Source organism: Pan troglodytes, chromosome 21 (genome assembly GCF_028858775.2).
Source record: "Pan troglodytes isolate AG18354 chromosome 21, NHGRI_mPanTro3-v2.0_pri, whole genome shotgun sequence".
In the NCBI taxonomy this organism is placed as follows: Eukaryota; Metazoa; Chordata; class Mammalia; order Primates; family Hominidae; genus Pan; species Pan troglodytes.
Genome location: NC_072419.2, coordinates 32315954 through 32341996, shown reverse-complemented (window position 1 = coordinate 32341996; position 26043 = coordinate 32315954). Strand labels below are relative to the sequence as shown.

General features: G+C 48.5%; 1 protein-coding gene across 34 annotated transcripts in view; it reads left to right on the top strand.

Annotated features, from left to right (window-relative positions):
* The window catches only part of LOC101056735 (protein FAM182B), a 34566-nt gene extending 11217 nt beyond the window's left edge, over window positions 1–23349 (top strand). For 6 of the 34 annotated variants that reach the window (XM_054674929.2, XM_063802648.1, XM_063802646.1 and 3 more), the window contains exons 2-5: window positions 9649–9892; window positions 14600–14699; window positions 17158–17329; window positions 21597–23349. In XM_054674929.2, the coding sequence (XP_054530904.1) occupies window positions 17313–17329; window positions 21597–22047 (468 nt within the window). In that variant the 5' untranslated portion in view covers window positions 9649–9892; window positions 14600–14699; window positions 17158–17312 and the 3' untranslated portion in view covers window positions 22048–23349. Of the gene's footprint in view, window positions 1–524; window positions 6504–7284; window positions 7361–9648; window positions 9893–14599; window positions 14700–17157; window positions 17330–21572 lie in introns of those variants that run through there. The other 28 variants (XM_016937601.4, XM_016937604.4, XM_016937600.4 and 25 more) reach the window with 13 other exon arrangements.
* Window positions 23350–26043: the final 2694 nt, after the last annotated feature.

Below are 26043 nucleotides of genomic sequence, written 5' to 3'. Positions count from 1 at the left end.
TTCCCCTCCCTCGGTGGAAGTCGGCTCAAGGTGGTCCTGAGGACAGGATTCCTGGGGGTTTGGCCCTGGGACAGGACAAGACACCCGCTGACCTCTCTCTCACGCCGCCCCAAACTGGACCCCGGATCCAGCTGCCGCCGCGGATGCGGCAGGAGCCTCGCTGCCGCGGCGCAGCAGCAGCTTATTTAAAGGGACACAGCCTGCCTGTGAGGAGCGGAGCGCAAGTCGGCCCAGCCAATGCGCATGCGCGAGGCGCGAGCTTCTTTTCCCCTCACAGTGGTTCCCACGGTTGTCTTATAATCCAGTCCCCAAGGCTTGGCAAAGCAGGAGCCCTCCGTGGCAGTGCTTGGGTGTCGGGGCTCTGAGGCTCCGGCCTGACCTCTCCACGGGGTCGACAGGAATGTCTCCGGATGCCAGGATTCGCAAAGGGCCGACCAGGATGAGGAAACCCCAGGCGGAGTCCGGGGTAAGCAGCAAGGCATCCCAGCCTCAGGCCTGCAGTGACGGTGTTGGTTGGGGTGAGTCTCCCCAAAAGTCGTGCAGCCGTCCGTGATCTCGAGGACAGGTCGGCCTGCGTGCCCCTGGGGTGCTCTCTCACCCGAGGGTCGTTCTCATCGAGAGCCGATCCCCGCAGACTCTGGGTTTGCCTGGGGGGGTGTGTTTCAATGCCTCTCCTGAATGACTCTTTTTGTGTGTCTGTGTCTGTGTGTGTGTGTGTCTGTGTGTTTCTCCCATTCTCTCTTCTCTCTCTGTCTCTCAGTCTCTGTGTGTTTCTTTTCCTCTCTCAGTGAGTTGTGTGTGTGTGCCGGTGTGCGTGTGTGTCTTTGGCCGAATGTGCCCTGTGCGCCACAAAGCGATTTCTCGCATGGCGGCCTGTCTTTGGTGACCCTCTTTCTGCATCTCTGCCTGGGTCATGAGGCCGGTTGTCAATCGTTTTCAGCGCCCTGGATCCGCTTTGGGTGTGTGAAGGCCTGGCCTATGTGAAGAGATGCATGGGTCCCAGAGCAATTGAAATCTCATCCCCATCCTGAGCGGCCTCTTTCCTAGGATCAAAATGATCACACTGCAGCCGAGGACAAGAGCCCCACGGGGGCTCTTTGTCCCACAGGAGAGCAGTGGACCCACGTCAGAGAAGATGCTTGTATCTTTTCGTGGCTCTTCTCTGAGAAATGAAGCCACACCATGATACAGTCTGCAAGAGGAAGCCGGGAATGAGAGATGGCAACAATCCCTGTCACTGGAACGGTGACCTTGCTGGACAAGCCACCCTTTTGGAACCCCTCCCCTTATGCCTGTGGTGGTGGCACGGTGCTGTATCTGGCCTGGGCTCCGGCCTCTGCTCTCTCCTCCCTCTTGCTCTGTCCTCCCTCTGCTCTGTTCTCCCTCTTGCTCCTTCTGCTCTGTCCTCCCTCTTGCTCTGTCTCCCCATCCTAGATGCCTCTCGCTCTGGCCACATGTCCTCCCTGTCCGTTAGGGACTTCCCAGTCCTTGACTTCCCAGTCTGTCAGGGAGACATTTCCTGGAGATCCCTGTTATGATTGTTTCTCTCTCCAAACCTCTTTCTGCTTGATTGGGCAGATCTCCTGACCGTGGAGCTCTTTGCTCCCATAAGTGTCTCAGACAGGAAAGCTTGCTTCTTCTGCATGTTTCCCTTCATGGGTGGGTGGATTGCCTAGAATGAGCACTAGGAGACCAGGACTGGCCTTGTCTTCTAGCACAGGTGGTGTCGCATTTCCCTTGCACTTCCTGTCTCATTCTTGAGGGACATCCTCTCCTCTTCTCCTGGGTGGACTGTCTCCCTGGATCTTTTCGCCATAACGAATGTCAGGGAACCAAGGGGACTGGGCTGGGTCTTGGGCTAGGGCTGGGGCTGGTGTTGGGGCTGGGGTTGGTGCAGGGGACGTTGTGTGAGGGCTACATGGGCGAAGGAGCTTTGGCGGTGGGGTGAAATTTGCAGAAACTTCTTTGCTCCTCTGGCAGAATTTTCAAATTTTGTATCCGGTCAGTCACAAGCCCCCTCCTGGTTCCCAGGTGTTCTTTAATTTTTCATTGCTGTGATGGAAATGTCACTTGTCCCCCGCTTCCACCGGGCACATGCCTAGACACCACCGTTTGTTTCGCCATCGCCACACATTCCTCTGGTTACACACATCCACGCCATCTGCTGTGGGATGGGCCAGTGCCACACGTCATCACATGGTCTCCACCTGGGATTCGCCCCTGTTCCTGTTTGCACGTGTCCTGTAAATTGCGGTTGGCTTCCTGAGCCTCAGGGCTTTTAGAAGCCGGGCAGGCCAGTGCTCTTTCAAAGGAGAAGGGAGGCAGAGGGCTGATGGATCAGTGAATTTTCAGCTGACACCACGCCTTGAGACCCATGGGATCATTCTGTGCTGCAGCGAGGCCCTGCCTGCCTCAACAGATGTGGTGAGCCCATCCTATCTCGCTCGGAGGGGGCCAAAATCGGATCTGAAGGGGAGTCCCCAGCAGGCATCCTGAAGCTCTCCCTCCCTTGGTGAGAATTGGCTCAAGGAGGTCCTGAGGACAGGACTCCTGGGGCTTTCGCCCTGGGACAGGACACCGGCCGCACCCTCTACCAGGCCGCTGCAAACTTTACCCCGGATCCAGTCGCTGCCGAGGCTGCAACGGGAGCCCATCTGCTACCGCGCAGTAGCCATTGTTTAAAGGGGCAGCAGCCTGCCGTCCAGCACCGGAGCTTTAGTGGGCCCAGCCAGTGTGCCTCCGCGTGGCTCTAGCTGATTGTCTCGTCACAGTGATTTCCACTGTTGTCTTCGTATCCAGTCCCTGAATTTTGGCATAGCAGGAGTTCTCCATGGCTGTGCTTCGGTGAAGGGGCTTCGTGCCTCCGGCCTGTCTTGCAGGAGTTTTAATACCCTTCCCATCCTGTGCTGCCTCGTTGCTAGGATCAAGATGACTGCAACCCAGCCAAGGACAAAGGCCTCACAGGTGCTCATTTTCCCCCTCAGGAGTGTGCCCACAGACCTTCAAGAAGATGGTTCTCACTCCTCTCGCCTTTTGCCCTCATTGAGAAATCTACCCACAGCTATACACTGGGACGGAGAAGGAAGCTGGCCACAAGATGAGGCAAGCATGTCTGTCACTCAAATGCTGGCCTTCCTGGCCAAGTCACCCATTTGGCACATTCTCCCGGATGCCCGTGATAGTGGCATTGTGCTGTGGCATTGGCCTCTGCTCTGTCCTCCCTCTTGTTCTGTCTGCCCAGTTCCTGTGAAGCCTAGAGGCTTCTTAGTCTGGCTCAATGTCTTCAACAAAGAACACTTCCCAGTCCATTAGGGAGAAATTTCGTTGGGGTCCCTTTTATGATTGCTTCCCTCTCCAAACCTATTTCTGGATGATAGGGTGTCATGATCCTGGAGTTCTGGGCTTCCATACCTGTCTTGGACAGGGAAGCTCCCTTTGTCTGCATGTCCCAAGTGATGGCTTCGTGGTCCGTCCAGGAAGAGTGGGAGGCAACCCCACTGTGGCTGACCTTTGCCTTCTAGAAAAGTTAGTGTTGCATCCCACCTGCCCTTCCTCTCTCATTCCTGAGGGCCATCCCTTTCCTCTGCTCCTGGCGAAAGTGCCTCCAAGCACTGAATCTTTTGGCTGCCACGGATGTCAGGGAGCCAAAGGGACTGGGTTTTGCTGGGTGCAGGGGAGGTGGCGTCAGGGGTACCTACCGGTGGTGGGATGTCGGTGTGGTGTCATTTGTCAAAACCTCTTGGCCCCTCTGGCAGTCATCCCTGAATGTGGCTTGGACTCAGGCACAGGCCCTGTCTCACAGGTTTTCTAGTGTGCTTGGCTTTTCCTTGGCTTTGTGTGGGAGGTCCCAGTGACCCACCTGCGCACACCTGGACGTCACTATCCGTCTCAGCATCGCCCCATAGGGCCTCAAAGACCCATCCTGACTCCATCTGCTCTTGGGGAACATTAGTGCCACGTTTGGTCACATTGGCTCCATCTCGGACTCACCTCTGTCTCTCCTTGCACATGCTGTGGAAAGCAGTGTCGGGATGCCAGAGCCCCGAACCTTGGAGATGAAGTCAGGCCACTGCTCCACCTAGGAAGGAGGGAGGCAGTGGGCTCATGGGTCAGTGCATTTTCAGCTGACAGTACGCCTTGCAGCCCTTAGGATCTTTCTGTGCCCCAGCGAGACACTTCCCGCCTCACTGCATTGTAACCCCATTCCTGATCACCCCGTGGGATCCACAGTCAGGTCGAAGAGGAGTCCAGAGAGCCCAGCCGCACCCTGAAGCTCCTCCTCCACCGGCAACTGAAGCAGAAGACCAATCAAGAGGGTCCTGATGACAGGACCTCTATGGGTACAACCCTTGGGTCTCCCGCAGGACCCTCTTGTAGTCCTCTTCCCACCCGCCGCCTCGGACTGCGCTGCCTCCGCCACCGCTGCCCCAGTCCCCTCAGCCGCGCGTCGCCGCCATTTTTTAAAGGATCCGCCGCCGGACTCTGCGGAGCAAGCGGGGAGTCGGTCTCGCCAGTGCGCATGCGCAAGGCCTGAGCCTCCGCTTTGGTCATACTGATTGCCACTGTTGCCCGTTGATGGGTCCCTGAGACTTTGTGAAGTAGGAGCCCCGTGTGATAGTGCGTCGGAGTCGGGTTGGAGAGCAGTCCTGGCCAGGGCATTAACAGGATGGTCTCCGGAGCCTAGGATTCTCGGAGGGTTGACCATCAGGAAGAAACCTCAGAAGGAAGAAACCTCAGAAGGTAGAAACCTCAGGCGGATCGCCGGGGCGGCAGCGCGAGATCCCAGCCTCAGGCCCGGATTCGGGGAGGGTCGACGAGGCCCCTTTCCCAATCTTCACTTCACCCGCTGCCGCCCCAGTCCCCGCAGGCACCGCTCCGCGGTCATTTTTCTTTTCTTTCTTTCTTTTTTTTTTTTTTATAGTCGGAATCTCACTCTGTCACTCAGTCGAGTGCAGTGGTGGGATCTCAGCTGACTGCAAACTCTGCCGCCCAATTTCAAGTGATTCTCTTGCCTCCGCCTCCCGAGTACCTGGTACTAGAGGGATTAGTCAGAGTCGGGGCTAAGACCAGTCCTGGCCAGGGCATCAACAGGATAGTCTCTGGAGGCCGGGATTCACGGAGGGTCGTCCAGGAGGAAGAAACTGCAGGTGGAGGGCCGGGCAAGCAGCGCGGGATCCCAGGTTCAGGCCTGCACGGACGGTGTGCCAGTGAGTCTCTTCAAAAAAGGAGAGGTTTGCTTGTGTGCCCGTCAGCTGCTCTCTCACCAGTGGGTTGTAGTCGTGGAGAGCAGAACCCTGAAAATTCAGGGGCTGCCTGGGTGTAGGTGTTACCGTGCCACTGCTGTATGTCTGTGCGTTTGTGTGTGTGCGTATGTCTCTCTCTTGTTTCTCTCTCTCCCTTTTCTCACTCTTTTGCTCTGTGTCCCTGTGTGCGTGTGAGTGTGTGTGTTGGGACATATGTGCCCTGTGCGCCAGAGGACGGTATCTTCTACGTCCGCCTTTCTTGTGGTCAGCCTCTCCCCGCGTCTCTGCCTGGCTTGTGTGGCCCGTTGTCAGTCATTTTTCTGGCGGTTCCAGTTTAGGTTTGTGAAGGTCCAGATGAGGTGGGGAGCTGCGTCTCTCTCATAAGAATTTAAATCACCTCCCCACCCTGAGAGGCCTCTTTTCTAGGATTAAGGCCTCCACCCCCAAGCCAAGGATAATAGCCTCACTGGAGAGGTCATTGTCTACCTGCAGGAGCAGTGCAGAGCGACCTGAAAGAAGGTGGATCTCATTCGTCTCTCTCTTTCATCTCCTTGAGAAATCTAGCCACAGGGTAACACAGGTTTTGAAGGATGGGAACGGGACGTGGCAAGGATCTGTGAGCGTGCAGGCTGTGTTTCACATATCATTAAACATAGTCTAGTGAGGGTTCTGCAGATAACTGGCGTTTAAGTTTGTTTTATTGAATCAAGGAAAAACAAAAAATACTGAGAAAAAGTGACACAAGTTGCCTGCCAACCCATCTGACTGTTACAAATTTAATAGTAATTTTAATTTATCATCTCATGTAAAGGTCCTTGGCAGTGATACCTAATTTCCTAAGATAGCCTTGCTTTATATTGTGTGATTAAGATGTCATGCATATCAGAGTATCTGGAAATTCTTCCCAACATCCTTTACATACGTGATTAATCACATTTCCAAAATAACATACCAAAACGAATAACAGAAAATCATTTTAAGTTGTGGTTCCTTCATGCACAAAACATTTCATGTGTGTCTGGCACTCTTCCAGCCACAGATTTCATCTTAACCTAAGTATTGAAATGCTTGTGCCCTTTGATTAATTTTTCTATGCAAATACTTTGATAATAAGCTACATTGAGGCCGGGTGCAGTGGCTCACACCTAATCCCAGTTCTTTGGGAGGCTGAGGCCAGCGGATCACAAAGTCAGGAGATCAAGACCATCCTGGCCAACACAGTGAAACCCCGTCTCTTCAAATATACAAAGAATTAGCCAGGTGAGGCCAGGCTCTGGCTCATGCCTGTAATTCCACACTTTGGGAGGCTGAGGAGGGTGGATCACCTAAGGTCAGGAGTTCGAGACCAGTCTGCCCAACATGGTGAAACTCTGTTTCTACTAAAAATACAAAAAATTAGCCGGGTGTGATGGCAGGCGCCTGTAATCCCAGCTACTCGGGAGGCTGAGGCAGAAGAATCACTTGAACCCAGGAGGCGGAGGTTGCACTGAACTGAGATCATGCCACTGCACCGTCCGGCCTGTGGGACAAGAGTGAAACCCTGTCAAAAAAAAAAAAAAACCTGGTCTATACTAAAAATACAAAAATGAGACCCTGAAGGTCACGTCCAAATGAGAAAGACATTGTTTGGCTCAAATTGTCTGACACTAAGGAATAGTGCTGACTGGACAAGTGAGGTGGCTGACACCTGGAATCCCAGCACTTTGGGAGGGCGAGGCTGGTAGATCACCTGAGGTCAGGAGTTGGAGACCAGCCTGACCAACATCGTGAAACTCCATCTCTACTAAAAAAAACTACATGAAAATTAGCCGGCTATGGTGGTACATGCCTGTAAATCCCAGCTACTCAGGAGTCTGAGGCAGGAGATTTACTTGAAACTGGGTGGCGGAGGTTGTGGGGAGTGGAGATCACACCACTGCACTCCAGCCTGGGCAACAAGAGTGAAACTCTGTCTCAGAAAACAGAATAGTGCAGAGTAAGAGCAGATTTATGTATGTATGTATGTATGTATGTATGTATGTATGTATTTATTTATTTTCAGAGAAGCAGGGAATCTGGAATTTTGGGTGAAATGTCTGTTTCCAGAAGCTGAAAATGCTCTCAAATGGAAAATTCAGGTTAGCCTATATCAAGCTTCTCCTTGTTCTATGTGTGAAGACCATGGGACAGAGGGAGCAGCTTGAGCCAAGTCAGGATGGTAGCATGGGACAGGTGGCCAGGGCTGCTGCACTGGGGACCCTGGTGGAGGATTTCACTGGAAACGCAGGTGGGACCAGACCATGAAGAGTCTCAAACACAGACCTGAGGACTCTGACCTTTATCCTGGGGGCAGCAAGAAGCCATGTTAGGTGAAGGAACAAGGCTGTTTCTCCCTCAGCACTAGTGCAAGGAAAGGCCAGGGAGGCCCTCAGTGGAAGCTTGCTGCTGGATTTGTTGATGTGCCTTTTCTCCTGCCTGCACTAGGGTCAGAATGGCCTGGGGTACTGCACACTTCCTACCAGGAACAGAAGGCCCCACAGCTATAGCACCTCTCTTCCCTTTAGTTCTTTGGAAGGATGAGCAAATTATTCACCCTCTCTGAGCCTTAGTTTTCTCATCCATAAAATGATGACAGTTCACCAACCTGGCAGGTCACAAGGATGTTATGAAATCAGGTGAGCACAGCATAGCAGGTGTATTTTTGGGTCCTATTATTACATGTGAACTAAATTGCCTTGTAGAAAAGGCACAGGCTCAGGGGACCTGTGTTTCAATCCCACTATGCCCCTGTAATGCCCACCTCTCAGGGATGATGGAAAGATTAAGTTCACAGAGATGATGCTTGTGCAGCATCTGATACCCAGCAGATACCTAAGAACCTAACCTACCACCCACCTGAGCAAGCACAACAGTCCTGCTCCTCCTGCAAGCACTGGGGATGCTGCCTCCCAACTGCCTTAGAACACTGCTCCTCCTCCCTCTCTGCAGGGGGCATTTTGTAGGCCTCAGTCGCTGGGCTTGCTGTCCTCTCACCTGCCTCTCAGCACGGGGCTCAGAGCACACATTCTTCACCTTTGCAAGAAGCTTCTCTACGCATCCTTGCCCCCAGGCTTGCTGAGTGCATTCACCTATTGTCTTATTTATAATCAGGACAGAGTTTCTCCCTACTGTGTAGATGAGGAAATGGAGACCTAGAAAGGGAAGGAACGACCAACACTTTGAGCACCTGCAATGTGCCTGAGGCAATGTACGCATTAGCTCTGCTTCACAGCAGCCCAAGAGGGAGGTATTATTCTCCCCCTGTGTAAATGTGGGTGTTGAGGCTCAGAGAAGGGCAGTGACTTGTCCAAGGTCACATAGCAAGCAACCGTCAGTGGCTGAGGGCTAACCCAGGTCTTTCTGACTTCAGAGTGTGGGATTTAGAACAAACATTTGCAACATGAGATTGACAGATCCATCCCCCAGTGCTATTCCAAAGACCAGATGGGGTCATAAGTGTGTGAGTACCTGTCATGGTGCCCAAGGACTGGGAGTAGAAGCAGAATCCCATCCACCTCCACCTAATCATACAGAGAAAGGAGACAGGAGCTGAGGGAGGGCAGTGCTATGCCCAAGCTCTCAGGAAGCAGTAGGCAGAGCCCAGGCCCCTGCTTTCCCATGCCCACCCCTTCCCAGTTCAGGGCAAGGCCACCTCTCCAGGGCCTTTCCCTCCCCTAGAGAGGAAACTCCCCAAGTTCCTCTGACCAGACAGGAGAGTGAACGAGAGAAGAAAATTCCACTTCAGCACACACACCTGGATCCTGAGGCTGAAAGCTGGAATCCCAGACTTTGACACTCAAGAAGGCATCTCCACACTTTCTCAGCACCTCCACCTGGGACATTCATGAGCACCTTGCTTCCCTCCCAGGGGAGAGGGGTGTCCCAGAGACACTGGGGCCCTTAGAAGGCACTATGAGTTGGCAGTGACTGCAGCAGCGTGGTGGGATTGCGGGTGGTGTAGGAAGCAGGGGAAGCAGATCACAGCACTCAGGATGGCCAGAGCTGAAGGCATCAGAGTCCCCTGTCCTTGTTCTGCAAAAAAAAAAAAAAAAAAAAAACCCACGGCATATTCCCCTCCCACTCCACACCTCCCACGGTCAGCAGTAGGCCCCAGAGGAGGAGCAGTGAGGCCTCAGGAGGACGGCAGCCACTGCTGGCAAGACGTTGGTGTTCTCCTGTTGAACTGCACAGGTTGTCAGCATCAGACAAGGTCGCTCTGTGACCATGATGGGTGAAGACAAAGCAAGGTCACTTGGTAGCTATCATGGCTCAGCTCATGCAAAACATGGACAAAAATGACCTCACACCCCCTCCCCTGTGTCTATGTCATGACCACTACCTCTGTCAATTGCAGCGTTAGCTTTGGTCTTGTCTTCCTTCCTTCTAGGTAAGATTGGGGAAGATGCCAGGTGATAGAATCCACCCTGCCTCTGACAGCATCCAATCTGGAGCAAAGGCTTCTTTCAACCCTCCCCCAAGCTCCCAATACAAGCCCAAATTCTGGAACAAGTCCTTTCCAACACCTCCTTCAGAGAAGCTCCCTGGCTCCAGGCAGTGCTTGCTCCCCTCACTGCAGCAGGAAGCCTAACTTGCGAACTGCAGGTGTGCTCCAGGTGGTCACTGGATGCAAGGTATTGACAGATGGATCCCATTGATACCCCCACTGCATAACCATGTAAGCCTATCATCCCCCACTTGCACATGAGGAAACGGAAGTCCACAGGGTGGGGAAGGGAAGACATAATTTGTCCTTCAAATGCGATACCGGTGAGATGTGAGAGGCAGCATCCCTCATAACTCAGCAAGGCAGTGGGCACACTAGGACCCTCCCAGGCAGATCAGGTGCGTGGTCGCCCCCATTGCATAGCATGGGTGGGAGTTGGGGAGGCCAGACATGGGTCTCACCACCTCTGCACTGGCCCGACATCCCTGCAGGCCCCCAGGACAGGGTTAGCATCTGCTTGCTGGCAGGCCTGGCCACCAGAAGTATTTGCTTATGTCTAAGGTCCCTGTAGTTGTGGTTCACAGGATTGGGGCTGCTCCTGAGATTCAGCACCACACAGGCACTGCACAGAACTGTGCTATGGTGGTGGGCACTCGCTTTCCTGATAGGGACCATGTGGCCAGCAGGCATGATGCATCATTTACCCTACCATGAGTGCAATATGTGGCTTTATAGAAAAAAACTTGGGCCAGACGCGGTGGCTCACACCTGTAATCCCAGCAATTTAGGAGGCCAAGGCAGGCAGATCAAAAGGTCAGGAACTCAAGACCAGCCTGGCTAATAGAGTGAAACCTTGTCTCTATGAAAAATACAAGAATTAGCCAGATGTGGTGGTGGCCGCCTGTAATCCCAGCTACTCTGGAGGCTGAGGCAGGAGAATCGCTTGAACCCAGGAGGCGGAAGTTGCGGTGAGCCAAGATCATGCCACTGCACTCCAGCCTAGGTGACAGAGCAAAACTCCTTCTCAAAAAAAAAAAAAAAAAGAAAGAAAAGGAGAAGTATTTGTAGATGAATGAAGGTGATTCCTTTGAATATTGAAAATGATTTTATTTTAGCCATTGGTCTGACACTCATTCCGATGGGGTGACATGTGTCCCTGCCTTAGTCAGCAGAGCACAGGAGTGTGCTACACCTCCCCTCATCTGAAGATTCAGCCCATGAGCAGGAACGCCTGTCTTTGTGTCATACCAACAGAGAGGATGTGTCTGGTTTCACCATTCACTGCAGAGGCAGAAATTACCCAGAAAGAAGAGATAGTCTGTTCCCGGGAGTGTGTCCTTTTGACCCAGCATGGGGGTCATCTCCCTTCCTTGGCCAGGACCCCCAACCTGAACACAGAGGTAGACAACATGTGAAGGGCTCCCATTCCCAGGTGGTCCAGGGTGCAAGCTCTGAGCCTGTGGTCCTGGTCACTGCCCTTTTCTCCACAGCATGGCAGTCACCATCCTGGGCTGGGGCACAGAGGGGCTTTACAGAGATCAGCATAACAAAAGCATCACTGAGATGCTGCAATAGGAAACTGTGATACCTCCGTGGGCTGCCAAGGCAGCCTAAGCTATTTGTTGCTGCACTCAGTGTCCCCAGACAGCTGTGTGGCTGTCACTGCCTCTGGTGTGTCCATCTTACTTCTCTTCTCCTGCCTCAGCTTCTGCTCTGAACTCTGTCTCTAACTTACAAGAAATCAAGCTCACTGGATTCTGAGCTCTTCGGGGTCAAGGACTGTGTCCTTAGTTCATGTCTCTTTCTAGAGATCACAGCTTAGTATCTGGCACAGAGCAGATACTCAGCCAATGCCAAATGATTCATTTGCCAGAAGGCTGAATTTCATCCATAATCCTAGTCAATGCAAATACATTGTGCCTGTGGGGTGTGTTTGTCCTGTGAAGGCGTTTTCCCAGGCTTTGTAAATACATACAGGCCATTTAGAAATTTGAATGTCAAAGAGTAAAGGAGCTTAGAAAGTAAGCATTGGAGAAGTGTGGGAGGGTGGTATTATTTACAAAACATTCTTGGGTCCTTGTGAGTTCTATACACCCTTGATGAGCACTGATTCTGGGCCAGGCCAGACACCCAGCTGGACCCAGGAGATACTGAGGTGAGTAAAGCCAAAATGCCTCCCTTCAGCAGGAGGCGGGCAGTCACACCAAAGTGATAAAGGCACAAAACGCAGAGGCAGCAGGGGAGCAATGACTACCTTGTTCCAGGACTCTATGACCTCAGGGAGAGCTTTCAGAGGAGGACATCTGTGCAAGGCTTGGAAGGATGAACACAGATTTGCCTAGCAGAAAAGGGAGCCAAGAAAATCCTGATGGAGAAGAGCTTGGGTGCAAGTGTGAGCCACAGGATTGAGGGGCACAGGCATGGAACTGGAGGAGCAGAAAGAATGAGGGGAGATAAAGTTGGGAGGTCAGCAGAGGTCAGTCACAGGAGGTTTTGAATCCTGGTGAGGGAGCAATGGGTGCTGCACAAGGGACATGGGCCTGGAGGAGATGCAGTTAGCTCTGAGTGAAGATGGAGCATGCCATCCACCAGGGAACCACAAGATGCAATAGAAATAAGAACCCTGAGAAGCCTGCACAAAGAATGAGGGGCCCAGGGGTAGCACCAAGAAGGTCCCTGTCAGAGGCCAGCTTTGAACGGAGACAGAAAAGACTCTTGAGGGCCTCAGCTGCTAAAAAACCTCCTCAATAAATCATATTTGACCTTCAAATATTTGCTAAAGAATACTAACTATTGGAAGAGCAATGGCCCATTGATAATAATTATTCCCTCAATGAACATTTTTTACAATTCTCAAAATGCTCTCGGTCCAGTCTCTCATTGGAACCCCCATAAAATCCCATTTTACAAATAGGGAAATGAGGCCCTGTGATGTCACACCGAGGTTTGCAGCAGTTCCAGGATAGAAAATAGGGAGCACTTTCATCTCAGCCCTGGGTATAAGTCTCAAAATTCCTTTTCGGGGAGGGGGTCCTTGAGGCCATCCAGCAGCCCATAGTCCAAGTCTTCTTCCTCCTGGGCTTCTCCACACCTGTGTCCAAAGCCTCCTTCTCCTCCTTTGTTCTCAGGTACCACTACCAGTTGTTGGGCAGGGAGACCTCCTGCTGCTGCCCCTCCTAGGCTGCATCCTCCAACATGGGTGCACTGTGGTTCAGCCAGCACCTATACCACCTGCAGCCCAGGGCTCCTGTGGTGGGCCTGAGGTTCCTCCCTATCAAATGGAGATATGCTGGGGTTGCTGCCTTTGCTGAAGCCCATGTCCAGGTCATCTTGGGGGTGGCCAAGGTTACAGGGTCCTGGGGACAGGCCAGAGGGCTGCAGGAGCAAAAACCAAGAGGATGAGGGGATCTCTGAGTCAGACCGCCTGGATCCACATCCCAGAGACTAGCTGCAAGGCCTGGGGAAGACTAGTTCACCTCTCTGGGCATCAGTTTCCTCCCCTGTAAAGTGGGAGTTATAACAGGTTCATTCCTACAGTTGTCTCTGAGCTTTATGGCAGGTAATGTGTGGAAAGTACTTCGCACAAGGCCTGGCACATGGTAGGTGATAAATAATAAACAGGGTTACTATGATATCATCATCTGAGCTAGGTCACTCATGCACTTCTCCAATGCTTCAGGGTGCCCCTCCATCCCTCACAGGGTAGCAGCAAGTGAAAGGGATGCCCCAGGCCTTGAGGAGCTCACATCTACTTATTTCCCAGGGGTCTCTGTCCAGTGCCCACCCATGCCTGGCATGCAGTAGGTGCCTCATCCACATCTGGTGAAAGAGTGGAAAGCAGGTCATTATCATGTATTGTTTGGCACAGAATCTGCAGTAGGGGACAGAGAAGTGAGTGACTGTAGTTGTGCCCACCTGTTCCTGTCCCTGAACTTTCAGGGATCAAGAGGCCTTAGCAAGTCTAGTACCAGGGAATGGGCACTGTGTGGTGGAGCAGGAGGCAGGTCCTAAGAAAGACAGTGGGGTGAGGAGAGGAGCTCTGCCTTTGAGGTCTGGGAGATCCTCCACCAGGACCTCAACAAAGGCCCCGGACAGGTCATCCCTCCTCCCAGAATCTCTCTATGCTCTTCTATGTAATGGGGCTAGCCTGGAAGAGATACTTGCACAACCATGTTCAGAGCAGCAGCATCCACAATAACCAAAAGGTGGAAGCAACCCAAGTGTCCATGGATGGATGGACGCATCAACAAAATGCTGTCTATGCATAGAGTGGAATAGTGTTCAGCCTTGAAAAGGAAGGAGATTCTGACACCTGCAGTGTCAAGAACGAACCTTGAGGACATTAGGCTGAGCGAAATAAGCCAGACCAAAAAGACAAATGCTGTATTATTCCACTTTTCCAAGGCATCTAGAGTAGTCAAATCCATAGAGACAGACTGGAGAATGATGGCTACCAGGTCCTGGGGAGGGTGGTGATTGGGGAGTTGTTTTTAAATGAGTTACAGAATTGTAGTTTTACAAGATGAGAAGCATTCTGGAAATCAGTTGGACAACATTGCGAATGTATTTAATGCCACTGAAATGTACATTTAAACATAGTTAGACAGTAAATTTTAGTTTATTTTACCACAATTTTTATAATGGGGTAGTTATGCCTGTCTCCTTGTGTTGCTGTAGGATTTCATGAGATAACATATAAGGAACCACCCAGCATGTTGCCTGGTACATAGTAACTGCTCAATAAATCACAACTGGATGCTATTGAAGATAAAGTTACCTGACTTCTCTGAGGCTTCCTCTCTTCAGCTGAAAATTCTCCCAAAATTTATTAGATGAGACCCTACTGTATTATACTGAGTTCATAAATAGCACTCCCCCTTTTCCCTTCCCACAGAGTGCAGTGAATAGAAGACACTTCTCTGCACCCCAAAAGCTCCATGCTGATTGAGAGAAGGAAATGCTGGATGGAGGGGTTCCTGGAACTACTGTGAGGGGTGAGCTTTCCCCAGATGTCTAGAAATGAGGCAGGGGCCCTACATCTTCCACCCCCACTAAGGTTACCTTGCATTTCCCAGCTGGCTCTATACTTCCTGGAAACTGCCACTTTTCTGCCTCCATTACCTCATAGCCCAGTCAGCACCATTATCATCATCACCATGATTGCCATCACCATCTTACAATCACCAACACTATCATCATCGCCATCACCATTCTTACCCTCGCCATTCTCACCATCATTATCATTACCATCACTATCATCGTCACTATCACCATTCTCACCATCATCATCCTCATCATCATCACCATTATCCTTACCATAACTACCACTATTATCATCACCACCTTCGCCATCACCATCCTTATCATCACCATCACAATCACCACCATCACCATTCTCACCATCACCTTGTTCACCTTTACCATTCTCACCATCATCATCACCTTCATCATCCTCAACATAACTATCACTTCATTATCACCACCTCCACCTTCACCATCACCATCCTCACCATCATTATCACCACCATCACAAGGATCCTTGCTACATGAAACCATGCATTCTGGGTAGGAGGGCTCTTGGGTCAGGGCTTCTAACACATCTTGTAGGATAGAAACCCAGCCCCTCAGGGTCTCACAGTTGGTGAAGTAACTGATTCTTGTGAGGTCATATTCCTCTGGGTGATGTGGGTTGTCACAAGACCAATAAATATGGGCTGAAGCCCATCGCATCACTTCTTTTCTTGTAAAATAAGCTCCATCATCAGTAGTAATTGTATGATAGCAGAGAATTAGAACTCAGCAAATGTAAATAATTTGATGCTATGAGAAGCATATGAAGTGGAGTCCATATTCTGATATGCATCTATTCCAGTGAGGGCAATTCTTTACCACTTCCATGAAGGAAGGGAAAAATATTACCACATTACCAGAATTCTGTCTGGTCTAGGCAAGACAGTTCCTCTTTCCAGGGTCTCAGCATTGCTCATTGTCGGCAGTCAGGGCACTCAGCTGGGCAGTAGGCAGCACTGCTGCAGGGAAGTTCATGTTATTGGAAACATGTAGCATCTTCTTCTGCTACCATCGCCACATTGTCCATGAACCCACTGGGCAAATGATGAGGAATGTGGGAAAAGTTCTCATAACCAGAATATAATCATCCACATCAGGATATCAGCATTCACCCAACACTACTGTCCAATCAACAGATGCTATAATCTCATCCAAATTTTCTCAGTTGTGCCCTAAATACATTTTTTTTTGAACTTTGTAATCCAGGATCCAATCCAGGATTTCCCATTGCATTAATTGTCGTCTCTTAAGCTCTTTCAACTTCAAAGAGTTCCTCTGTTTTTCCCTATTTTTCATAACCTTAAGAGTTTTAAGAGCATAAGCATTTATGAAGGATGTGTTCACCTTTTTTCATCTGATCTGTTTCCACATCCAGACTTAGGTCACGTATCTTTCACAAGAAAACCACAGAAATAATGCTGTGGTCTTCCTAGGACATCCCAGCAGGAGGCACATGATCAAGTTTGTGCCAGATTTCTCCACCACAAAGTCATCATTCTTCCAATTGTAATTGAGAAGTATTTCATATGAAGATATTAATTACACATACACATGAATGCATATTTATATGTAAAATACATACAAAATATTATTTCAATGTCTAACCAATATAAAAGTTATTAATTAGATATGTTTAATTTTATTTCCTGCTAAGTCTTCAAAATCTGGTGTATGTTTTACCCTGACAGCACATCTCAGTCCAGCCTAGCCACATTTCAAGTGTTCAATATTCACATGGCTATGGCTACTATATTTGTCAGGACAGCACTAAAGCACTAAAGAACTTCTTCCTTGGAGAAGTTCTAAGCTTTAAAAATGTTTGGCAAATACATTTTATAAAATTCTTCAGAATCCATAAATAGGCAATTACACATTTAGTAAGCCATAGAATCCAACATGACATTAAAAATGAATCCCTCGACAAAAAAGAAGGTAGGCAACATTTTCTTCAGACCAAATGGACAAATCAATTATGATTATCTCACATGCCCATTATTATTTATTAACATCTTTCATTAATACCCCCAAACCCCATCAACAGGTAAATGAATAAATGCATTGAGGCCTATCTGAGCAATGTCCCAATTCCTTACCATTCTTACTTCTTTTGCAAGCAGAAAAGACTCAGTATTAGCAAAGACTATTCAGATAGTTTGTTCTTATGCCAGTAGTTGTAATTTCCTGGAGGTCTATGTGATATCAATTATGTACTTCAATACCTCTCACAAGTACTTTTCCTGTTTGGCCATTTTCTGCAGTATATCCATGCTCCTATTTTCTCTATTCTTTTATTTCTATCCTAGACTTTTCTTTTATCCTATAATTCTTTATCCTAAAAATATTAATTTAAGGATAATGTCAAAAAATATTATATTTCTTCAGGTGATACTCCAAATTGATACTTAATATACAGAAATGACTATCATGGACATAACCCACAACATGTGAAATGTATGGCTCATTCTACTGACATTATAAAGGAAAGTTAATGACAACTGAATTTCTAGTCATTTTCCACCCAACCAGTTGCTTATAAAATGTCAAGGAATTGTAGGTATGTACACAGTGGCTATTTTTGGGTGGGGTGTTCAGCAACTCTCCTCTTGAGAGCCCCCCTTTTCTTTGAGGACCATTTCAATGAGAACCAACTAAGCCTGACCCAACCTACCAGCCCCAGCCCTAGAGGTGATCATAAAAAAAACCAACTGGAATACAGGATAGCTCTGTCCTATAGCAACCTAGAACACCACCTCCCTTGATGTGCATATAGAAAATCTATGTCTTGTGGCCGGGCATGGTAGCTCATGCCTGTAATCGCAGTACCTTGGGAGGCCAAGGTGGGTGGATCACAAGGTCAGGAGATCAAGACCATCCTAGCTAACACAGTGAAACCGTGTAAGACTCCACCCTTGGATCATAGCAACTGTTTCAGTACTTTTTTTTGGAATCATGAGGAAGGACTCTTGCTTTTTCTACCACTGTGGTCTGCGAGGACAAAGTAAGTGTGTTATTTGTAGCACTATCTCTTGCTACAGAGAGAGAAGAGAGTCATCTTCAGAAGGAAAAAATGAGGCTAAAACAAAAGGAAAAGTGTCAAGAGAAAGAAGGAGAACATTTCTTGATGATTTTATATAAGCCCCTGGGTCCAGCTATGCATGACAGCGACTTGGGTTAAAGCTCTGTCGCTTATGGGACCATTGACTTAAATATAAAATAAAGTATTAAAAGCTATGAACTTTTAGATGAAAATACAGGAAAAAAATCTTTGTAATATTCAGTTAATCAAAAATGTCTTAGATGAAGCCCCAAAAACCAAATGCACAAGAACAATTAATAAATTGGACCCCATCAAAATTAAAAGCATCTGCTATTTGAAAGATAGTGTTATGAGAACAAAAAAGAAAACTCAAGGGGAAAATACTGGCAAGTCTCATATCTAATAAGGGATTTGAATCCAGAGTATATAAAGAAACTATTAAAATTTAATAATGAGAAAATAAGCAAAGAAAAAAACAAAAAAGAAAGAAGCAAAATAAACGTGAACATACACTTTACCAAATATATACAGATGGCATATAAGTACATAGATACTAAATATTATTAGGCATTATGGAACCACAATAAAATACTATTGTACAAACATGAAAATGTCTAAAATTTTAAAAGAAGGCCCATACAAAATGTTGGCAAGAGTGTGGAATTCTTATATACTGCTGATAAAAATATTAAATGGTACAACCATTTTGGCAAACATTTTGACAGTCTCTTAAAACTAAACCTAAACCTATTAATTATTACACTCCTAATATTTACTCAAAGTTAGAAGAACTTATATACATGAATGTTCATTGCAAATGTATTTGCATAAGTCCAAAACCAGAAGCAATGCAAAAACCCATCAACAGGCAAATGGATATATAAGTTGTGACCGATCTGCACAATAGGATACTACTCAGTCACAAAATTAATGGCCTATTTATGCCTGCCATATAGCTGAATCTCAAAATAATTATGCTGTGTGAAAGATGCCAGACCCCTCCTAAAATGGGTCTATACTACACTTCATTTGTATAAATGTCTAGACAAGGCAAACTATTTTATAGTGACAGATTGGTGATTGCCAGGGAGAGTGGTAAGGTAGGAAGATACAAAAAGTTTGGGATTATAAAAGGGCAAGGGGAAACTTTTATGAGTGCTGGATATGTTCATTATTTTTATTTTGGTGATGGATTTGCAAGTATACATAAAAAATAACACGCAATGGAAGTAGAAACAGTAATTTTGTTTCTTTCTTAAAAAAGCACAATTTACTTACTAATGGGATGTGTGTGCCTGTTGGGCACACAGCACAACTTTTCAAATCTTAAAATCGGACTGGATCTCAACCACTGGACCTTATTCCTATTCCACACTGACTTTAGCACAATACTTGCTTTTATCGCGGTAATTAACAACACCCACCTTAAAGGTAAAGAAATGCACTTCTAACTAACTACTTTTGAAACTCTGAACTGCCTCAGGCTAGTAGTTCTTAAGGTCTCCAGCAAATGTTGCTTTGTTTCTCTCAAAAATATACAGCCTGGGCAACCTGGCAAAACCCCATCTCTACTACAATTAGAAAACTTAGCCAGGCATAGTGGTGCATGCCTGTTGTCCCAGCTACTCAGGGAGGCAGAGGCCGCAGTGAGCCTAGACCTCACCACTCCACTCCAGCCTGGGGGACAGAGTGAGATCCCCATCTCAAATACAGACACACACATACGCAGACTCACATGCTATCCACTGGTGCCCCTGTCAGTTAAACACAGCATCTCAGGGCACCTTAGCACACAGTGTGAGAGCCGTGGTCCTAAACACTTCAATTAAAAGTGAAACATCTCTGGCTGGATTTTTAGAATATTTACTTTTTAATGCTTTGTATTTATTTTTATGTTTTAATTAATTTATCTGAATACAAGAATCCAGACATTTGGAAGTAAAACAATGGAAAACATGCCTGCAAACACTAATCAGCACAAAGCTTATGTTGCTATGTTATTATTGACAGTTTAGACTTAAGCCAAGAAATATTGCTAAGATAAAGATTTTACGATGTCAGTCACTAGAAAAGTATGCCAATTTTAAATATGTATAAATATAAAATATCCCTTCAAGTTATTTAATACAGAAACTGATATAACTAAAAGAAAAATGGACTAATCTACAATATAGATTTTAACATACCTTTCAATTACCGATGGAGCCAAGAGAAAAAAATCCATAAGAGAAAGGGAGATTGGATGAACACAATGAACAAACTTGACATAAACTGACATATACAGAACGTGACACTCAACAACTACTGAATACACATCCTTTTCCAGTGCACGTATCATATTTACCAACATACATTATATGTCGGAATTTAAAGGGACTCATCAGAGTATTCAGTCATGGGATTTTGCCTAAACTTGTCTGGCCTTTAACAGGGTTCAAATACGGTTAAATTCTTATTTCATCTAAAGAGTCCTATCCTTTTTTTTGGAAATTTTACCGCAACAATCTAAATTTGCACAACAACTGAACCCAGCCCTTGGAACTTGAAGTTTATTCTAGCCAAAGGCAGATTAAACTAAGTAGTAATGTCCTTCAAATTGTTGTCCCCTGCTCCAGTAATGGAGTATAGCTCCAAGAAGCTAACAGACTGTTTGTACTTCATACTATACATTCTATGTAACATCAAAACACGGTATAAAGCCTTGAAATCAGCAGCAGAGAGAAAATGAGATCAACAACCATCTAGCTGTGACCTCACTACTTAGTAATTACGCTTTTAGCTGACTCCTTTACTTGATTCCTAACTGCTTATTTCTGGCAGGGTAGCACTAATCCCTGACCAAGCTGACCTTTTAAGAAGTGAGCAGAACGAAAAGGCTGATCACCAGTGATCAGTTTAACAAGCTGCAACACTAGTCACTGGCTGCAACTCTAGTCACTGGCTGCAACTCTAGTCACTGGCTGCAACTCATATTGCGGGTTTTAAGAGCTCAGAATTAACATGGAAATACTATTGACTCCAAAAGAAACTCAGAAATCTCTGGGAATCCAGCAAAGATAGAAAGGGTCCTCTCAATAGTCACCACTCACACTTTGCTTTGTTTTGGTAACTATTTTTATTACATACGGAGAATATCAAAAAAGTATGCCTTTTCCTCATTGTGAATGCTAACCCTAAAATGGTAAGGCTCTTGTAGGTTGAAACCCCCAGGCTCTCACTGGTCCTTCAACAGAAGGCAGTGAAGTCACCTGCAAGAATGATCACCCAAAAGCTTCCAGGCTGGACGAGTTGGGACTCAGTTCCTGCAGTTCCCAAATTCACAGTTCTCTTGGGACACGGTTATTTATGGAGCTCCTGAAGATGAGAAATTCCACCCAGGAAATTCTGTTTATAAAAATTATTCACATCTAATTATCTCAGGAGACATTAACACAGCAATGTTGAAAATTTCCCATTAATTGTTAATCCATGGAGAAAAACTGGACAATTATTTTTTAAAATATGAAAACCTTCATATAATACAAATTATACTCCCACATGTGATTCAATTTCTATTTATTAATGCCAGAGAAGTTAATAATTGCGAATTGCCAGTGGTTAAAAAAAATAAATCATTAATCATTGGAGAAGTGCAGAAGGTTTAAAAGAGGTAAGAATTAGCTTTTGGCTTTGGGGCGTTTTACGCTTTCCAAAAGGTTTTGCTCTTTTTTTTGCTCATGGCTTTCTCTCTCTCTCTCTCTCTCTTTCTTTCTGATTTCAGTTTCTTTTGATTTCTCCTGCTTAGAAATGGTGAGAGAACTTTGGATGTGGAACGTGGAGAGGAGGAACACGAAGTGGGGATCTGCACTTGGGGTGGTCAGCACTGCGGATGCCCAGCAAAGTCACTGCCTGGTCCACATCCCGAAGGGGTCTCTGCGCCTCAGTCGGCATCGCAGCTGATGGTGAAACTTTTGGTGTGGCAGAGGAGTGTCCACAAACTTCAGAAGGTATCCGCTACATCCTCCATAGCCGTGTATCCCTGCCCAGGGCAATCTTCTGGGGGAGCGGAAAGTCCTGCTCATGGGCCAGGGCTGGCTGGCTGGAGCCATTTGCGCGGCGCAGCCCTGGCGGAGATTCAGGCGGCCCCGGTGTCGCAAGCGGCTGTGAGTGATGCCTCCTTGGGGCCGGAGTGGTCCCAGGAAGGCTGCAGACCAGGGCTGACCAGCAGGCAGCATGGTGGCTGCGATGGAAGTTGACGGGGTTCGCAGCGCCAGGGGACCCAGCAGAGCCCGAGCCCGGGCATCCCGCATCTCCAGCAGCATCGCAGGTAGGCCTGGTGCTGGTGAAGTGGCGGCCAGTGCACAAGGCCTACGACCCAGTCCCAGAGGCCAGCCCATCGTCAGCTAACTTCAGGAACCCCGGGCCAGCTGAGGCCCCGGGCCCCATGGGCAAGACAAAGGGCAGAGGGTCCGCAGGCGGGGCCGAGAGCAGGCAGTGCAGGCCTGGCTCCACCGCCGCGGAGCTCACAGGGCTCAGCAGGCACCGGGCAGAGACCAGGGCTTCCAGAGGAGGCTGTGCACCCCTGCAAAGGCTCCTGCCCTGCGTCCAGCCTATCCGCGGGGACTCCACGTGCACCCGCTCCTCATTGTCCTTGTCTAGGGCCGCGGCAAGGTCCTCGCTCCCATGGCGTGACTCCAGGGTGCAGGAGCCTGGGCTGAGCAGGTGGAGTAGGGTGAGCACCGCCAAGAACCCAGCGAGAGTGGCGCCCCAGGGCGGCACAGGAGGCCGCATTTAACATGTCAATCATCTGAAAGATTTTATGGCATCTTTTTTTTGACATCTTATAAAATCTATAGTTTATTATATCTTGTGATATAATTATTAACACCACTTCATTGTGATTATTATGATTATTTTTATACCAACACATCTTCAATTATTAATCTTCCCAGTTGCTAGAGAAAAATGAAAACGACTAGTTTTGAAAGCCTCACTTCTGCCAATGGAAGCACATTACAGCATGTCGCCAACGCAATCCACTTTCCACCACTTTCACAAAAAACGTTACTGCACAATTATACTATCCTACCCTTATATACTTTTTGTGTGTGTGTGTACTTGTATGTATGTATGTTACATAGGTCATATATATATATATGCCAGAGATGAACAAGGATTAGAAAATTAAATGCACACAGGTCATGTCAGTGCTATGTATAATGTGGTGTACTAAGTATAGATGTTCAACAGTGTGGGATCTAGGCTGGAACAAGACTCCTAGTCTTAAGCAATTCTTTCTAGGTTCAGTCTCTGGAAATAATGCCTTGAATCAAATGTGCGAGAAAGTTAATGGCTTTTAAAGACTATTCTATGTCAACTATAACATTTCATTTGGGGATTTCTGTCCCTTATAATATCTACCTCATTTTGGATGGAATCCTTGAGGCCTGGTTTATTTTTCTTTTCCTTTCTACACATCGCTGCTCAGAGTGATGAATGGAGTTGTGTTTTGAATAAAATATCTACGCATCCTTTTGTGAGCAAGGAGCATGATGGTACTTAGACCTACCATTTCTCGTTATGGTGGTTGCGGTTACAGTGGGGCTGGGGTGTTTACCTGGAGCCTGGACGTCCACTGGGACATGATACCCACTGGGAATTTTTTGTGTCAACCTGGTCTCTGATGTCCACCTGGGGATTGGGTATCCACCTAAGGCCTGATGTTTACCTGGAGCCAGATGTGCACCTGAGACGTGATGTCTATCTGTGGCCTTATGTTCACCTGGGGACTGATGCACACCTGAAGGATAGGTATTCACCTGGGGCCTGATACCCACCAGTAGTATGGGTGTCAACCTTGGGGCTAATGTTTAGCTGGTGTCCACTGTCTACTTGGGGCCTGGTGTACACATGGGGCCTGGGCATCCACCTGAGACTTGATGTTTAATATGGTCTGGAGTTCTTTTGGGGCCTGTTGTACCCTGGAGCCTGGGTGTACACCTGGAGCCTGATGTCCCAGGTGGACACCCGGGTCCCAGGTGATCTTCAGGCCCTAGGTGAAAACTCCAGGCTCTAAGTGGACAACCAGGCCCCAGGCTGATATTTACTGGGGCCAGATGTCTATCAGGCCCCAGGTGAAAACTCCAGGCTCTAAGTGGACAACCAGGCCCCAGGCTGATATTTACTGGGGCCAGATGTCTATCAGGCCCCAGGTGAAAACTCCAGGCTCCAAATGGACAACATGGCCCCAGGTTCCAGGTAGACATTGGAATCCAAATCAACACCAGGCCCCAGATGGACACCCAGGCCTGTGGTGGACATCAGACTCCAGAAGGTCATCTGGCTCGAGGTGGACATCAAGCCCCCAGGTGGATACCTAGTCCCCAGGTGGATATCAGGCCCCACTTTGACACCAGTCCTTGGGTAGATACCTAGGCCTCAGGTGGATATCCAGTCTCTAGCTAAGCATCAGGCTCCAGGTGGACCCAGGCCCTAGCTGACTGGGGACTAGTGTTCATATGGGGTCACATGTCCATCTGGGCCCGAGGTGTCAACTTGTAGCCTGATGTCAACCTGGGAGCTGGTGATCACCAGAGAGGACTAAAGTCCTCCTGGTGCCTGATGTCCAACTTGGGACTTTGTGTCCACCTGGAGACCGATGTCCATTTGGGAGCAGATGTCCAACTGGAGCAAGATGTCCACCTGTAGCCTAGAACTTCACCTAAGGCCTGATGTTCCCCAGGGCCTACAGAGCCTATGTATCTACCTAGGGACTTGTGTCCAGGTGGGGCCTGAGTTCCATCTGGGGCCTGGAATTAACCTGGGACCTGATGTCCACCTGAGGCCTGGGTGTTCCTCTGGAGTCTGATATCTATCTGGGGCCCGGGTGTCCTCCTGTGGTCTGATGTCCACTTGTAGGCTGGTGTCCACCTGGGGCCTGGGTGTCCACCTAGGAACCTGAGGTATACCTGAAGTCCAGTGTCTACGTGGGTACTGATGTCTACCAGGAAAGTGATATAAACCTGGGGCCTGATAGCCACCTGGGCCCTGAGTGTCCACATATGTTCTGATTTCTGCTTTTGGCCTGAGTGTAGGGCCTGAGTGCCACCTGGGTACTGATGTTCACCAGGAACCTAGATATTCACTTGGGGCTTGATGTTCACCTGGGGCCTAATGTCCATGTGAGGCCTGGTATTCACCTAGAGCCTGGGCATCCACCTGTGGCCTGATGTTCAGTTGGTGACTAGGAATTCCACTAAAGCTTGATGTCCACCTGGGGCATAGGTAACCACTTGTGGCCTAGTGTTGCCCTGAAGCCTAGGTGTCAACCCAGGGCATAATGTCTCCTTGGGGCCTGCTGTCCACCTGCAGACTGGTGTCTACATAGGGCCTGGTATCCACCTGGGGTCTGGTGTCTGCCTGGGGCCTAGTGTCCACCTGAAGACTGAGTATAGATCTCAGATCTGATGTATGCCTGGGGCCTATTTATCCACCTGGGGACTAGCATTCATCTGGGGCCTCATGTCCACTTAAGCCCTGGGTGTCAACCTGGTGCCTAATGGCCACCAGGGATCTATGTACTCACTTGGGGCCTGGTGCTCCCACAGGGCCTAGGTATACACCTGGGGAATGATGTGCAGGTGGCGGTGGATGTCTTCCTGGGTGCTGGTGTTCACCTGGGGACAAGGGTCTCCCTGAGGACCGGTGTTTATCGGGAGCCTCATATGCACCTTGAACCTGCTGTCTACCTAGGGCCCGATGTCCATGTTAAGGCTGGGTGTCCACCTGGGACCTGGTTGTCCACTTGGGGCCTAATGTCCACCTAAGACCTAGTGTTCACCTAGGGCCTGGGTGTCCACCTGGAGCCTGATGTTCAGCTGGAGATGCATCCACCCAAGACCTAGGTATCCACCCAGGGTCTGGTGTCGAGCTGGGGTCTTATGTCCACCTGGGGACTAGATATCTACCTGAGGCTTGATGTCCACCTGGAGCCCGATATCCACCTCAGAGCTGGGTGTCCACCCAGGTTCTGGTATCCACCCGGAGCCTGGTGTTCATCTGGGGCCCAGTGCCCACCTGGAACCTGGGTATCACCATGGGGCCTGGATGTCCACTTGGAACGTGATGTGCACCTGGGACCTGAGTTTCCACCTAGGGCCTGATGACCACCGGAGACCCAGGTGTCCACCTGGGGTCTGATGTCTACCTGAAGCCTAGGTAACCACCTGTGCCTTGGTGTTACCTGTGCCTTG